At 43.7% G+C, this 18,308-nt stretch overlaps 1 protein-coding gene across 12 annotated transcripts in view; it reads right to left on the bottom strand.

Moving 5' to 3' along the window:
* Positions 1-18,308, bottom strand: part of SUSD1 (sushi domain containing 1) — a 200,582-nt gene that overhangs the window by 139,003 nt on the left and 43,271 nt on the right. For all 12 annotated transcript variants that reach the window (XR_014472984.1, XR_014472986.1, XM_083179480.1 and 9 more), the window contains exons 6-8: positions 16,548-16,700; positions 9,922-10,101; positions 1,369-1,548 (exon numbers count right to left, since the gene is read on the bottom strand). Coding sequence is in view for 10 of the 12 variants with exons in the window: in XM_083179480.1 (XP_083035606.1) it covers positions 1,369-1,548; positions 9,922-10,101; positions 16,548-16,700 (513 nt within the window). In the remaining 2 variants the exon portion in view is untranslated. The remainder of the gene's footprint in view (positions 1-1,368; positions 1,549-9,921; positions 10,102-16,547; positions 16,701-18,308) is intronic.

The following is an 18,308-nucleotide window of genomic DNA, read 5'->3' as shown; positions in this document are numbered from 1 at the left end:
ATGAGATGCGTATTTGCGGCAAAATAGCACGATAATGTGCAATAAAGTGCGATTTTTAGTCATGAAAATGTGCAATTTCAGTCATGAAAATCTGCACTTTCAGAAATGTGCGATTTTGATAAAAAAAAAAAAAACGGCGTGGGGTCCCCCCTCCAGAGCATAACCAGCCCCAGGCTCAAAGAGCCGGTCCTGGTTTCACAAAATCAGGGGGCAGAACAAATAGGGGTCCCCTGGATTTTACAAAACCAGCACCAGGCTCAAGGGCCGGTCCTGGTTCCCAAAATTTGGGGGACAAATTGAGTCGGGGTCCCCCGTATTTCAACAACCAGCACCTGGCCCAACCAGCCAGCAGGGTAATGCCACACCCGGGGGAGACTTTTTATACAAGTCCCCCCGGCCAAAGCATTCATCCCCCTGACCAGTCAGCATGGGCAGGGATCCTGGGGAAGTGGGGACCCCCCCAAAGAAGGGGTCCCCCCCCTCCAGAACTTACCTGTCCATGCTGAAGCCCGGGGCTGTCCTCGATGCCGCTGGGCTGTGGGCATCGAGCTGATTCTGTGTAAAAAATAGATGAAAAACTATTCTCTTATACCGTGGAACTTTGAGTCCCAGCAAGCCTCCGGGGCATCGAGGACAGCCCCGGTCTTCAGCATGGGCAGGTAAGTTCTGGAGGGGGGCGGTACTCGTATATAGTGTGGCGAGCGTAGCGAGCCACCGAGCCGAAGTGTGGCGAGCGCAGCGAGCCCCGCGAGGGGATGCATAATACACGTTCGCTCGCCACGCTTCGGGCTCGGTGGCTCGCTGCACTCGCCACACTATATAAAGTCAACTCCACGACGACGTGGATAGTGGGGGTATGAAAAGGTCGGTCGGACGCGTACCAATGCACTCACCACGCTTCGGGATGACGTGGATAGTGGGGGGGGGAGGGAGTAAATTACATTATGTCATTTTACCATTTAATGGCATTATTCTAGGTTCCATCAGAACCGATATCTCATCGCATCGCATGCCATAGAATAATGGCATGCGATGTGATGCGATTTTTTATCGCATCCTATCTTTTTAATGGATTCACTGACACAGAGCAGTGAATACATTACATAGGAAAATCGCATTGCATCACATTGCATGCCATACAATATGGCATGCAATGCGATGCGATGCGATTTCACTACCCTGAATAGCCCTCTACGCAAATGGAGTAGTGGGCGCCGTGATAATACACAACTACCCTATAAAATATGCAATTTTTTGGAAAATGGCCGAAAATGTCAAAATCGCAAAAACAAAACAAAACGCACCCTATTAAATTTCACCCTTTGTGTTTTGCACAACTGAATACATGAAACAGAGATATGTACTTACCTTTACATGCTATTAATGCTTCAGTCCATGTACCCACATCTGAGCAAATAGATATATATTGATCTTTGTCTGCAGTGAATCCATCTTCACACCTGTATGTCACTTTACTTCCAAATGTGGTGTCAGTTATGGGATCCGTGTGTGAATTTGGCAGAAGCGGTGGATGTCCACAGTCAGTTACTTGAGAAAAATGAATTGTAAAATAAATCACTTTAGAAATGACAGACTTTAATACTAAATAAACAATTCTGTTTTGTTACAGACTTTATCTATATATCTATCCATCCATCCATCCATCCATACATACATATGGCTAAATACTCCTCACCGCTGAGCCAGTGACCACTAGAGGCCAATCGATGGACCAAATTACTCCTACAAAAAGTGAAAGCAAAATGATCTGTTTCCAACTTACTGGATACTGGATATGGTAATGGAGAGAGGAAGCTGTGAAGACAGAGATTGGAGGTAGGAGCAGACTAAGGGACTAAGCCGTCATTTTGACAGGCGTTTAACTAGTATAAAAATAATCTGCATCCACTTCATGGACTTTGAATACTCTAGAGAAATTTATCTGCAAATTATGAGCTTGTGGGTCAATTGATTTGACTATTTTACTGCTTACTCACTGCACTTTTTTAAAGTGTACCCATTCAGACCATCCCCTTCATTAATTTAAACATTTCTCTTTTTCTTCTGAAATAATGCTTTCTGGTTTGCATTCATGAATGTAGACAGAAGTTTTTGATTATTTCTCAATGAGATTATTTTTAAGTGTTTGATTATCGCTCAATATGAGATAACAGGGCTTAATATTGTAGAGTGTGCATAAGCACTGGGTTTTTTCTTTGTACAACTACAAGTCCCAGCCTCTTGATACATGGGTGTGCATTCCAAGATTCTTTCCCCCCATAGGCACAGACTTTAGGCTTGATTCAGAGATGAATTTGTAGCTGCAATCCTGTATGTGCATAAAAAAAAATGCAAATATTGCAACCACTGAGAATTCCAAATGCCACACTTTATATTCTCAACTCCACGCCGACGTGGATAGTAGGGGAATGAAAAGGTCGGAGGACGCGCACCGGCGCCCCTCGCGGGCTCGCTGCGCTCGCCACACTTCGGGTTGGCGTCAATCGTGGGGTGGGGTTTACGGTGTTAAATTTGGGGGTCTAGGGAATATTTTACATTGAATCCAATGCACAGGTACACGATGCCCAAGATTGTGGCCGTGCTAGGAAACAAGTACAGAATAAACTCACCACAGTGACATGTTGATACTCTATAAATATATATTTTGTATTGTATTTTGTGTGACGGTTTCTTCCTTTTACCAAGCAGCAGGACAGCTGCAATCTATTTTTCAATTAACCATTGGGTGTATATATATGGACTCCTATGGACATGTTTCATTCTGCTCCTGATGAAGCTAGGAGACCTTTCCCAGGGAAATACGTAGAACTATTACATCTTTAACCTGATATGTACAACTCCTGAGGACTTCTTTTATCACGACCTTATACTGGATAAAGGACGCCCCATCTTTTCTATGGTCAACTCTCCTTCTCAAGTGCAAAAAGAGGACCTGGCCAGCGGCATCTAATAATCCAGTTACCATGAATATATGCAAGATATATATTTGAAAAACATAGCCAGCACTGGTTCTTTTTTTTTTCCATTTGTATTGTTTGGATTGACACGAACCAGCTGCAGATAGCAGCGCACCTTAATATATATCTCACACACTCCCTATCACGTAAGTGTAGGATGCACTGAAATCACAAATAGTCTCTAAAGCCCCCTATCCTGATGTCTATTCTATGTCATGCTACAAATATGCTACAATAGGAACAAGACTCTTACTGAGATGTAAACAGGACTTATATGTAGCTTTCACATCACACTTTTAAAACGGTATATTGCCGTTTTTTTGCCTTTTAAAACGTCTAAGGCTGCAGTGTGAAAGTGTCATAGTTGAAATACCATTTAAAGTTAACTGGTATTTCAACACGTTTAAAAAGCAGAGTCCTACCCGTTTTAAAGCCAATTCAGAGCCGTTTTTTGTGCTGTCTGAATGGCACTGAAATGGTATTTAGTAAAAAATATAGGTTAGAGCACTGTGATAGGCTGTCCCTTGTCTTGTGTCCCTTCCCTGAACCAGGAAATAAGCTGTGGGTAGAAACGTGTTCAGAGGTTAAACGGCTTGACTGGTGATGTGAATGGTACTTAAACGGTATTTTTAAATGGTAATCTGCTGCAATATGAACACTAGACCCGTTTAAAATACCATTTAAAATTACAGTTTTTCAAAACGTTTCAAAATGTTTTATGTGATGTGAAAGCTACAATACATTCTGGCTGAAAATTTAGAACTGCTATGAAAAAAGTAATGGTACTATTAAAAAAGGAAAACGTTTCAAGTAATCACCAACACTGCTGAAGGCCCTGTAGCTAGGTTAGGGTCTCCCTGGTTTATTAAAAAAGCTGAATTTGACAACTTTCCTGGAAGAAATGTTAAAAAATACCAGAAATGACAGCAGAAGAATTTCCTGTTTACTGAAAATAAAACAAAGGTTCTGCTGGTCTGATACCCATTTGTTATGGTTTATAATTGAACCAGGAAATCTGACAAATAACTACTTATATGTGGAAATTGATATATGAACTGTACCATTTAATGCATAATTATAATTAGCAATCTGATAACATAGTATACAAGGTAGACTATATTATTGCTACTCACTGTGTTTTTAAATTGCTACTCACTGTGGTTTTTATCTCTATTTTTATACTTTATTGTAGAATATTTTTACATTTAGGTTTTCCTCTTTAATGACAATCCTTTTGTAAAATTTGGATCTGCCTTCTTCAAGTAACACTGATCTATTGTAAGAATTATATACCATATGATGAATTATGCAAAAAACACCTGGCAGCTTAACATATTTGTTGCCATATACGGTACCTTTAAAAATGATCTTTAATGACTTACTATACATGCAGTGCTCAAAATGGAAATAAAGTGGGGGTATGGAAATTTGAAACACCCCCTCCTCCCTGTGCATCTAATTCCCCTATACCTCAGCTCCCAAACCCCCATTCCTGTGTGCCTCTCACTTCCCTATTCCCCCTCCCCACACGACTCTCATACCCCTATCATGTCATCCCACAACAAACTTTTCCATGCGCTGGGATAGAGGTGGTGGTACTTATAGACAAAGCATGACTTTATAATCGACCTGTCAGGCCATCACATGATTGGCCACGATTTAAAAACAAACGTGCAGCAATCCAGAAAGACATTGGCACAATCTCAAGCATCCAACACATACTGTACTCTGCCCTCTGCTGACATTTATACTCCATCAGGTTCCCCAGCATGCCACCCTCACAGTACCACTACAGTACAGGTTCTCAAACTTGGTCCTCAGGACCCCACATAGTTCATGTTTTGCAGGTCTCCTCACAGAATCACAAGTGAAATAATTAGCTCCGCCTGTGTATCTTTTAAAATGTGTCAATGAGTAATGAGTGCACCTGCCTGGCTACCTGGAAACCGTGATCTGTGTGGGGTCCCGAGGACCGAGTTTGAGAACCCCTGCACTACAGTCATGCATCTTTAAATTTGGTAATGATTGCACACCAATCTTCAATCACGAACAGCCAGACAATGAGAAGCTGCCGCTTGCCAGCTTCTTATTGGCTGTTGGTCTGCGGAACATGATTGGCTAATGCCATATTTAAAAAACAAAGGAACTTCCTTCTTTAGATTGGCAGCTGGCTAGTGAGCCACATCAAACTGCAATGCAGGGGAGAGTAGAAGCGTCCTACCTGCCTCCTATCCCAGTGTTGCTGCCACCAATGGAGAGACACTCCTTGAAACAAATTCACTGCTGTTCCAGTGCTGGAATCTGGAACTCAATTCCAGCCCAGGTACATTCTATTCAAGGGCAAAAACAAAGTGGCGGTATTTCATACCACCGTATACTGCCCAAACTTCAAGCACTGTATACATGTATAAAATAACTTATGCTTTAGAAATGGCAATTTCATTATTATCATCAGCATCTATTTAAGTACAAACTACCATTACACATAAAATCAGAACAATTAACATTGAGCATTATTCTAGTTAATTAAAAACATATAAAAAATATAGTGGAATACCAATAACAGAATTAAATAAGATAATGCAATAGAACACTTGATCACAAAGTTGTATACTTCCAGGGGGACATGTACTAAAAGGGGAGTTCTAATTCACATGGGATGTTGCTATGGGCAGCCAATTAGATAGCATCTACTATACTATATACTCAGAGGCGGATTGGCCACCGGGAAACCGGGCCGTTTCCCGATGGGCCGGACCAGATTTCACTCTGGCTGTGCCGCTTACCTTGGTTAGAAGCGGGCGCTGTCCAGCCTGGTCACAAACGGCAGCATTGCCCAAAACAAATATGGCCGCCGCATATATGCATATATTAAATGCACATATGCGGCGGCCATATTTGTTTTGGGCTATGCTGCACATGGAGTCAGGACGGATACAGGATGAGTTTGCCCGCCCTAGGCTTTGAAGTGCCCAGCGCTTGAGAGGTCCCGGGCTGTGCTGATTGCTACAGGCACAGCTGCAGACAGCAGGGAAGTGTGACTCCGGGGAAGATGAGCGATGCCGCGGCCGCCAGATCACTGCTGTGCTCGATCGCTTCCCCCCCATCTCCTGTGGTCAGCGAGCCTGGGATAGAGGAGCTGCAAGCAGCACACAGTCCCTGCCTGAACTCCAGCAGCAGCAACTGCTCATCCGGCTCGTTCTCCCCGCTCGGCATCGCAGACAGCCTTCATGCAACACTGCTCACTGCTGGATCATTGTATTCAGCGGCTGTACCTTGGAGGCAAGTGTTCACCTTATGTTTATGGCCAGTGTAGGAGGTAATCACTCAATCCTAATAAAATGAGCAACAGATATTTATTTGTTCTGTGTAAATAAGGAAGTTCCACATTGAAGACAATTAGATCAGGTATTATTTGTGCTATAGGGAACTATTTTACTTTATTTATCCTTGCAACATATCTCTGTTACCCTTTTGCATCTGCCCCTCCATTGATCCAAGGGCCCATTTATCATTTAATATTTGCTGCTAAAGCTTTTCGGGGGTTAGCCGCAAATATTAAGTATCACCTGAATGTATATAGGAGGGACTGCTGCGTTACCTCCTGCACTGACGCCGGCCGCATCCCTCATCGGTTTCTATGGGGGATGCAAAGCTGCCCTGATGTATCAACATCGGGCAGCATAGCTTTGGGTCCCCAGGCTACCACCATGCGGAGATGGTGGTAGCTCATTGTAGCCTATGGCTGCAGAAGGCAATACCACTAAGCGCGCTTTTGCTGACCCCCAGCTGAGAGCATCACAGGGATGGGCTCCATGTGCGTATTGCCAGCTCAGGCACTTCTGAATCAGACCCTAAAGGACATGTTCAATTAACAGCAAGGTTTATCCTGCGGCTAATTGTCATGTTATTATCAAGGGGTGCAGGAAAAAAAACTATTCAATTGAATTGCCTTTTTCCTTCACCATGCGGAGGCAGGATAACTGATTCTCCTGTCTGAGGTGATGTGTTAGTCCTGGTGTCTGCCTGGCTTATTTTGCTATTGATAGGAATACGTACTATTTGCAGGACATGCACTGTTTAATTTTATTTTGTACGCTAAAAATTCTAAATATATACACACGTACTGTATATATGGATTTTTTCTATATTTCTTTCTATGGATCATATTCACTGGCATTTCAGTTCGCAGAAAAGGGTGGCAAGCTGAATTCTGCAAAAAGTCACTTGTTTGAGCGGCCAAGCAAGACTATTAATGCTGCGCCCATTGGTTTGGATGTGTTTAGCCACTATGTGCAGCTATACTTGACCATAATGAGTACCTTCAACATAAAAAAATAGATCAATTGCATATCGCCCTACTTTCTCCTGTCACTTTAGATGGAAGATTGGGTGCAATATGTCTATTATTTGTGTGAAATATACTATAATATATTTACACACTGGTCTCATGCCCATATAGGTGGTCACACCCTTGGCACTGGCACACAGTAGGCCTTTGTAAATTTTTAGCCCACATTCTCTTCACCCCACCTCCAGTTGTGCAGGCAGCTGACATCTGGTGATATTTGTTTTGGCAATGGTCAGAGAGGTGTGCCAATACAACGCAGGCGTGAAATCGACCATAATGATGGTGAATATCAGACAATGGGCATCACAGTGTTTGGCATATGTATAGTGGGCATTACGGTGTGTGGCATATGTATAATGGGCATCACGTTGTGTGGCATATGTATAATGGGCTTCACGGTGTGTGGCATATGTATAATGGGCATCACTGTCTCCCCTCCCTGCATCCTCCACCACTTTGTGACACCCCTCCCTGCATCCTCTGCCACTCTGCATTCCCCCTCCTACCCTGCATCCTGTGCCACCATGCCCCCCTCACACTCTGCGTCCTGTGCCACCCTGTGTAAGTCCTCAATCCCTTCATGCTCAGCCACCCTGCATCTCCCCTCCCAGCATTGTACGCCACCCTCCGTCCCCCCTCCCTCCCTGCATCCTCTTCCACCCTGCCACTCTACTCTCACTCCTCGTCACCCCCTTCTCACCCTTCATTACCAACCCCTCTCACCCTGCACCAACCCCCTCTCACCCTGTGTCTTCTCATTCTGTTGCATAATGTGAACTTTAGCTTTTTTTTTTACTCATTCTGTGTGGCCTGAGGGGCTGGGGACATAGCCAGCAGCTCAGAGAGCCACTAGCCATGCCCCCGCAGCGGCAACAAATTGGACGTGGCCTCGTTGAAATAGGCCACACCCCATATTGATAGGCCATGCCCCAAAAATGGGCGCGACTTCGGCGCGCAACAACACCCCCTCCACCCCCCACCCCCTATAGGGCTGCTTCAAGATATTTTGTGAGCTGGTTTTAATTCCCAATCCGCCCCTGTATATACTATAATAACTTCTAGAAGGTGCTAAATAAGAAGTAGAGAACCTTCCATGTGAATAGAGAACCTTCCATGTGAATAGACCTACCATCTTAGTAAATCCCCCCCCCCCCCAGTCTGAAAGCCAGCAACCAAAAGAATAATTTAAATGTACTTAACAGTTTAGCATGACATTTTCTATGAAATCAGTATCAAGGATATGTATTATGTTTACATACATCATTCCAGTGCAATTCCTGCTGCTGCTTTTGCTCTCTTTTGCTGAATGCAATTGCAATTATATGCAATGATACCATTTATTATTATAACTTTCCGCCAACAGTGTATAATTGCTGATACATCATCACAGCGGAACATGTCACAGACTCTGAGTATAGCTGAGCAGCTCTCCTGGGACATACTGTAGAAGGATCTCCAGTAGAAAGTAAGATCGCAACTGCTAATTTATGCACACCAGGGCCGGTGCAAGGCACCGTAGCGCCCCAGGCGAGGGGGGGTGGGGCGCCCCGATGCCTGGGGGGTACCTGCGGCGCTGTGTGATCTGGCGGCGGGGTCCCTGCAGTGATGCACGCAATCCGGCAGTCAGGCGGCGCGGGAAGCGCTGATGGGTTTGAAAACTCGCCGCACGCTGATTGGCTAAATCTCAGCGCCCTCCAGTGGCTGGCGCCCTAGGCAAATGCCTAGATTTGCCTAGTGGTGGCGCCGGCCCTGATGCACACCACAAAAATGCAATTTAAATGGCCACTACAAGCCTGCATTTATCTGACCACTCCCTGTTCCCATCCCCAACTGATGTCATAATACTCATTTGGTGAATTATTCCTCAGTGAAATAATAATTCACTTCCTACGTGTGAGTACTGTGGCTCAGATGCATGCACAGTAAGAAAACATTTTCTAAGAAAGTAAGAAAACATTTGTGACCACATCTGAATGAGCCTCCATGTTAAGACTCCCATACACTATGCGATTTGGGGCAACTTTCACCCGATTCCAATTGGATCTGGTCAAGAAATCATGTGAAATCTTTATAAATTGCATGTGCATGACATCCGATCTTATACGATGCGCAGTTCAGTGCGCATCGGACCAGAGGTGGAGGACGGACAGGCTGCACGTAAGATAAGTTGTACGTTCAGCCGTCAACAGCACACACCTATCTGAAGAGCGGGGAAGTGCATGACAGGAGAGGCCTTCTCCACACTCTGGCTCCCCAGTGGGCGACGGCCAGGATCATTTAAAAAAAAACATACAATAGACTGGGCAGCCGCTGGTTGGCTGAGAGAGATCTGTCAGCCAATCATCAGCCAACCACTAGTTTGAATTTTTTTTTTAAATTCCTCTGTAGCTCCCCGGGAGTAGTATTACATGCAATAAATCGCATGTGATTTATCGCATGTAAAAATGGCACATTAAGTGCCAAATCGTAAGTAAATTCTTACAGGGAGCTGCCAAGGGAACTCAAAGGGAATTGAGTCTGACTTGTGTCCTTAGTACAAGTCGGACTAGTGTATGGGGTCATTTACATCAAGTTATAAATTGAAAGCATTACCTGCACAGACAATAGATGCACCATCCCAAGTCCCACTAACTGTGCAAACAGAAGTGTTGTGTCCAGATTTTACAAAGAAACCAGAAATACATTTATAAGTTACTTGGCTGCCAAACGTAGTGTTTCCTGATAAGATCATCTCAGAGTTTAGGATAACTGGTGGCTGACCACAGTCAACAGCTAGAAAGATAAAGAATAGGAAAAAAAAGCTAAAGTTATTTCGGGAAATGTATTTATTGTACATATAATACAACATGTTAATGATTACTTGATTTCTAACTTGAATATTAAACTAATTGTGGATATGTAAACTAATGTCATATTGGTCATACCCTCATACACTGTTATAGTACTAAGGGGAAATAGTACTATGTACTAAGGAGAAAATGTGACCTTTGCCTTGACAAAGCGGTTAAGCGAAAGCACGTGCTCGGCAACTCAGTCGTGCGGACGCAGCTGACTGTGTGCTCCGTGCTGCCACTTACTATATCTGTGCGGTGACAGCCGCTCCGGCTTCAGCCCTTTTCAGGGCTCTGCCCGCTCATGTGTTTAGCTATGTACTTAATGCCAGCTTAAATTATTACCATTAGAACTGTCCATACCAGTGTGGGGGCATCAATAGCATACCCACCTGTGGAGAGAGACACTGGCAGAGACTCCAAATATTGGAGCCTGCTGCAGGAGTTTGATTTAACCCCATTAATACTGGCTCTCACTGGTCGGGCATATGTGAACTATGTACAATTATTTTACTAACAGCAGAAACTGCATGTACAAGAGTTAGCGAAGATATAACTTTATAGCTCAAATACTCATTTATGTGAGCATATAGTCAATACCTTTACCATTTGCCCACAGGGTTAACGAGAGTAGTAACACACAGAGCCGAGTGCAGTGTAACCAGTCTGGGTGAATGATACATCCAATACAATTTTTGGTCTACAATTGTTGCCAATTATCTTTTGAACTTTAGGATACAATGTTATACAATCTGCTTGTTTAACAAATATCATATTATAAAAGTGTCTGTTCAAAGGAATCTTATAAATTCCCAGGTTGCATAAAAGCCTTACCTGAGCTTGTCCCACTTGAAATCGCTTGAGAAGCTTTAAAGTAAGTGGAGCACACACGGCACGTCCGCACGTTTTAAGTTTTAACACACACCACCTGTCACTTGTCTGTTTATTTGTGTTTTTTTATATTTTTTTATATTTTTCGCTTGCTTTAAAAATCAATAAATAAAAGTTATGTTTTATGAATAAAACTTCTTGTTGGTGCACCACACCATGACAAATCTTTTTCTTTCCTTCTGTCCTTGAATATATTACATTTGTTAGTGGTAGCACACTTCTATAATATATTTCCCTATATGGTTTGCAAATAAATGAAATAAGGGGGTCGAATAGGTATACACCATACAATTGTAACCTACAATCTTGTGTGATTGCATCCAATCCAGGCAGGACAAACCTACAAGGGCAGGTTTGTCCTGCCACAGCAAAACCCACCACTGAGCTGCGGGCCAGCATTAATGGCATGGAACACCATATCAGGGAATTTATCACGTGCAATACGAAGAATGTGGTTTATCTCATTGGGTGTACGTGTAATTTGTTTTATATAGGTAGGACATCTTGACCACTTAAAATACGGCTTAGTGAGCACATCAGGAATATTAAAAAGGGTGTGGAAACCCACTCTCTTTCCCAACACTTTAAAACATTCCATAGCAGTTCCCCTAACGATATAAAAATATTCCTGGGGATCAAATATGTAGAAGGACACTGCCAACGGAGAGATACAGATGTCCAATTAGCAAAAATAGAGATGCAAACTATTTATAATTTTAACACCCTGAAACCCAATGGCATAAACGCAGACTTCGAACTGAAATGGTTTTTATAAGGATTTTTTAATAAAGGTTTTATATTATGCATTGTATTTATTTTATCTTTTTCTGTCCAAGGTAAATTATATATGCCCACAGTATCTACTGGCGGAAGCAGATTTTGAATGAATGGCATCATCCGCCGATCATGTGAGAGTGTCGGTGATCACATGATCGGGGTAATAGGAAGCCTAGAACAGCGGAGGACAAGGACGTCATCCACAGCGTCATCACGCAATGACGCGTACGCCACTCCGCCCGTCAGCACGTATGCGTTGCCGCGAACCCGGAAGTGCCGGGCTTTCGCGTAGCATCGCGATACCGGGAGGGTATATAAGAGGACTCAAGATTGCACAAAGTCTGAAACGCGTCGGCGGGCAAGGACATTGGACTGAACTGGAGGACTGTTATCCCTAAGCAGCGCATGATCCTGGTTGTGCCCGAGCGATCTTGGTATCATTCTGCATGCTCACTTTGAACTGTATTATGTACGGTTCACTGGCCATCTGGTAACTACCTCTAAGTCTCTTTTCTGATGCACTTGCCACTTTATACCTTGGATTTTTTACTGTGTGCAAATTTTTCATTTATCAATGTTTATGTATGTGTTATGTATTTCCATGTGATGTATTAAACGGTATACACTATGTCATTTATATGTTCTTTTTTCATGTACAAATGAATACGAGCTGAATAGAAACAATATATGACATATGCAGGTGTGCATGGAAAAAGGAACATACACATAGAAGGAAAGTATCAGTTTATTTATCCTGTGCTGGTGGTGGTTGAACCTATCTTTCTTCCAATGCGCTTAGTACAGTATAGTTGCAGTAAGTGGCAAGATATGACGCTTTACAGAAGCAAGGTATAATACCTCCCACCCCATGTCAGGCAATAGCAGTGAGTGTTGTGCAAGGTCATTCACCAACTCAGAAATCATATGAATATGTGTGCAGCAAGATCATATATATGTAGTATTCCATACATTGCATGGAATGGGGCTGGCTTCATCTTTGCAGGGCTGGCGTTTCTAACACCAGCCCCGCCATCACGCCAGCCCCGCCAGGGGCGTGCGTGCACGAGATGCTTGTGTGCCCCCTGGGCAATGGAGCCTGCCTCCAGTCCCCGCTGCCTCCCCCGCCATCGCCGCCCCGAGCGCCCCCTAACCCTGCCCATCTCCCTGAAGCGGACACGGGTAGGGACATGCAGCATCCCCGCCGAGAGACTGGGACGCGCATGCGTGTGAGACACACGCGCATCCCAGTTCAGTGTAGCCCCTGCCGCCAACGCTCGCCAGCGGGGAGGGTCTGGCGAGCCCCGGCCAAGGAAGGCAGGGGCTCCATCTGTAGATGTATTGATCTGGCTTATAATGGATTCTTCTAGATTACACATGTTCTCCAAAACTTCATGAAGTTAGGGATACTTTTTTTGTACCTGCAGTGCAAAAGATTTCTATTGATGTAAAAGCAATGCATACATATTCAAAAAGAGTGCTGGATGACGGCCCGATGGTCGATTACTGACATCGGAATCCTGACTGTTCAAAAACTAAACAGTCAGGATCCTGACTTACAGGGGCTATTCTCCCCCATGTGGGTCCATGACCCCCATAGAGGGAGCATAAAGCCTGTGGCAAGCACAACAAACCATGGAGCCAGCAAGGGGCTTCTTTGCGCTTTTAATTTCAGTACACTCGTAGGCTCGCCTGCCTTCCCGCAAATACAATCTGTCCCGTGGGAGTACTCTGAAGGACTGCACCATTTGGCAAAAGCACCAGCAGCCGGGTTACCACGGTAAGACTGAGGACATTGTTACAAAAAAGGAACGAGGACGGCGAGTCTTGAGTTCAGGTGAATGTATTATTTTACACCTTCTCCATTCTACACCACACTTGCAGAGATTGGTAACTAATTACGTTTTTTATATGGCATGCAAATAACGTTTAAACTAACCAACAGCAGCGAGAGAGCTGGTTGAGTGACTGTAATTGGATTCATCTACATACTAATCCAAAATGCCTCTCTACTATACAAATGGAAGCTGATCAATAACCTATTTTATTCTATTATTGAAAGCTGATCATTAATCTATTGTGTCATTATATATTTTTAATAATAATTTGATGTAATTTTCATTGTATATTATACCGGCCGGTGATTTGCTATTAGTGTACTATTATTTTTAAGTAAAAATGATTTAATATTATCTGGTTACATATTGTATAATGACTTACATAGTTACATAGTAGAGAACAAAGAAAAAGGTAGCGCTTGGACCAATGAGGATTTGAAAAAAAAAAGGTACTTGTGTATTTTGGCGGCGCCCATCGCATCGCATACCATAACGTATACGATGGTATGCGATGCGACGCGATATCGTACGATAGTGCACGATGGCATACAATTTTGAAATTGTATGCCATTGTACATGGCATACAATGCCATACGATGCGATGCGATTAAACATTGTATAAGCACCCTAATGGGTGCTTATACAATGTTAAGCACCCAATTGGGTGCTTACAATGTTAAATGCACCCCCACGCCACCCCCCCACTATAAACGTGAACCCGAAGCGTGGCGAGCGCAGCGAGCCCGCGAGGGGCGGCGGTACGCGTCCTACGACCTTTTCATACCCCCACTATCCACGTCGGCGTGGAGTTGAGAATAGAATAGTGTGGCGAGCGCAGCGAGCCACCGAGCCCGAAGCGTGGCGAGGGGACGCGGATACCTGTGAAGCCCGCGAAGGGACGCGTTTACCTGTGAAGGTATCCGCGTCCCCACGCGGGGCTCGCTGCGCTCGCCACGCTTCGGGCTCGGTGGCTCACTGCGCTCGCCACACTATTCTATTCTCAACTCCACGCCAACGTGGATAGTGGGGGTATGAAAAGGTCGTAGGACGCGTACCGCCGCCCCTCGCGGGCTCGCTGCGCTCGCCACGCTTCGGGTTCACGTTTATAGTGGGGGGGTGGCGTGGGGGTGCATTTAACATTGTAAGCACCCATTTGGGTGCTCAAAAGCACCCTTTAGGGTGCTTATACGATTTTTCGTCGTATAGGGGGTCAAAATCGCGTCGCATCGCATCGTATGCCATCGGGTGCATGGCATGCGATGCGATCTGTCCGTCGTACGACGGACATCGGGGGCGCTGCCAAAATACACAAGTACCAAAAAAAAAAATTACATTTATTGGTACACATACATGTTAAATCACATGGAAAATAAAAACAAGATTCACTGCCCACCAAGCCACTAATGTCAATGGGTTTTTGGGGGGGAGAGAAAAACCAAGATGGGGATTCGCTCCTATTTATGCCGCCAGATGGTAAAACGGGGGACCAGTTGATATAACAGGGAGTATTGTCAGCGCCAATTTAGCTACACAGTAGCTTATTGTCTGTATAGTTACATAGTAGGTAAGGCTGAAAAAAGACTTGCGTCCATCTAGTTCAACCTGGTATAGATATCCATTGCTGATTTGGTAGGTTCTGATATTTTACAGACAGATTATATTTCTTATTTGTACCCATGGATGTTTTTATCCAGTAAATGCTTGTCCAACTTTGCCTTGAACGCATTTAATGAGCCAGCCGTTACCACCTCTCTGGGAAGAGAGTTCCAGAGCTTGACTGTTCTGACCGTAAAGAAATTCTTTCTACTAGCTGAATGAAATCTTTTTTCTTCTAATCTATACTCATGCCCTTGTGTCCTAGATTCCTTTCTAGTAGAAAAGAGGGTGTGTGACAGTTCCTTATATTGGCCCTTGATATACTTGTACATGTTGAGCATGTCCCCCCTTAAACGTCTCTTTTCCAATGTAAATAGTCCCAAATTGCTTAATCTCTCCCCGTAGCTTAAATTCTCCATTCCCCTAATAAGCTTTATTGCTCGCCTTTGGATTTTTTCTAATTCTATGATATCCTTTTTATAGTGTGGGGCCCAGAACTGCACTCCGTACTCGAGGTGAGGTCTCACCAATGCTTTATACAGTGGCATAATTACCCTTGAGTCCATAGTTTCCATTCCCCTCTTAATACATGCCAGAATTTTGTTGGCCTTTTTTGTAGCTACATTACAATGGACACTACATCCCAGTTTGCTGTCTATTTGGACTCCTAGATCCTTTTCAAGTATGGAATTACCCAGTTCCTCTCCGCTAAGGTTGTAACTTGCACACTGGTTGTGTCTCCCAAGGTGCATAACCTTACATTTATCTACATTGAACCTCATCTTCCATTTTTTTGCCCACTCATCTAGAATTGCAAGATCATTTTGAAGCATGGTGACATCTTCTGATGATTTGATGACTTTGCTAAGTTTTGTATCGTCCGCAAAGATGGATACATTGCTGAGTAACCCTATCCCAATATCGTTAATAAAAATGTTAAACAGAATGGGCCCCAAAACCAAACCCTGGGGCACTCCACTTAGTACCAGTATCATTTCTGATACGGCACCATTCACAACCACTCTTTGTTCTCTATTACATAGCCAATTCCCTACCCATCTGCAGATATTTTCACCCAATCCTAGGCTCTCCATTTTATTAATCAATCTCTTGTGTGGGACAGTATCAAATGCTTTAGCGAAATCTAGGAAAATCACATCTACAGCATTTCCATTATCGAGGTTTTTGCTAACCTCTTCATAGAACCCTAGTTGATTAGTTTGGCATGAACGATTTTTCACGAACCCATGTTGGTTAGTACTGAGTAGACGGTGACTTAGTGTCTTACCCTGACATGAAGAAACAGCATGCTGTACTTTAACTTTGCCAGTGCCATTTTGCAGCTTATAACCCTCTTTACAGTAACATTCATAGCTTCCAGGGGAATTCTTACATTGCTCATGAGTGCCACAGATTTTAGGTACTGTACACTCATCGATATCTGTGAGAGAAGAATAAAGACATTTTATACAAAGTTGAATTTCATAAACCTTCGTCATTACAGCCGTAACTGAATGAATACTAAGTACTGACTATTGGCGGGCAAGTGGCTATATGACACAACTATAGATGAATAATTATAGCACCACCCTCTGCTTTTAGTGGATAACCCAGGTTGGTGAGACTCGTCATGACATGCACCCTGCACTAAAAGTAGCAGTAGCATCTTTATAAATCAGTAACTAACTAGCCTACCATGAAAATCCACATGTACACTGGAAGAACATACAATTCCATAAATACATTTTTTTCCCTTTATCAGCATTTTACTCTTAACCCCAGCACAGTTAGGCAGTAGTAATAATAATAATAATAATGTTATTTATATAGTACATTTCTCTCAATAGTTCTTTACATTTGCCGTTATAGCACAACATATAAAACAAGCTTAACATTAGATATTAGTGAAATGCATGAGTTCACTGGAAATTGTTAAGTCTGTTTTTGAAAACTTCTAGAGTGGGGGCTTTGTTGCAAAAAAAGGGAGGTAGACTGCGCTCATTGATGACAGAGTGAGAAATAAAAATTAAAATAGAATTTTAATTATGTAGTAAGCATGCTACAATGAACATATAAAATACAGTATACACAATGTAAAAACGGGGGGAGGAGGAAGGGAAGGGGGATTGAAGGTTGCTGCATCCACTGTAAGTGTGATATCACCTTATGTAGAGTCCACAGTCCAATGGTTAACCAAGGAATGAGAAACCGATGAATGAATCTGAGCCTGGCCACAGCGGTAATCAGATGAAACTTTCTCCAGATTGTAGTAGGGGGTAGCGACCCTCCCAAATTGGATTGCGAGAAGTTGTTAGGATGTCCGCTGTAAGACTCTGGGTGGGTATTAGATAGGCGGCTTGCCTTCAGAAGGTGAGTGCCTCACTCCAGGTCAATGGGGCCGAAGATGATAGGCAAATACGGAACTCCAATCGGTTTTCGGTGGAAGAAGGTGGTGGTGGAGGCAGCGTTTTTGGGTGGGCAGTTTGGAGCCTGGCCAACGCGTTTCACCGCACAGAGCAGCTGATTTCCCTCTCAGCAGGTCTGAGACGGTGCCTCTGCAACAGGTCAAAAACGCTGCCTCCACCACCACCTTCTTCCACCGAAAACCGATTGGAGTTCCGTATTTGCCTATCATCATCGGCCCCATTGACCTGGAGTGAGGCACTCACCTTCTGAAGGCAAGCCACCTATCTAATACCCACCCAGAGTCTTACAGCGGACATCCTAACAACTTCTCTCAATCCAATTTGGGAGGGTCGCTACCCCCTACTACAATCTGGAGAAAGTTTCATCTGATTACCGCTGTGGCCAGGCTCAGATCCATTCATCGGTTTCTCATTCCTTGGTTAACCATTGGACTGTGGACTCTACATAAGGTGATATCACACTTACAGTGGATGCAGCAACCTTCAATCCCCCTTCCCTTCCTCCTCCCCCCGTTTTTACATTGTGTATACTGTATTTTATATGTTCATTGTAGCATGCTTACTACATAATTACAATTCTATTTTAATTTTTATTTCTCACTCTGTCATCAATGAGCGCAGTC

Source organism: Crinia signifera, chromosome 1 (assembly GCF_055691185.1).
Source record: "Crinia signifera chromosome 1, ASM5569118v1, whole genome shotgun sequence".
In the NCBI taxonomy this organism is placed as follows: domain Eukaryota; kingdom Metazoa; phylum Chordata; class Amphibia; order Anura; family Myobatrachidae; genus Crinia; species Crinia signifera.
Note: the sequence above shows the minus strand (reverse complement) of the source record. Positions and strands in the feature narration are given on the sequence as shown.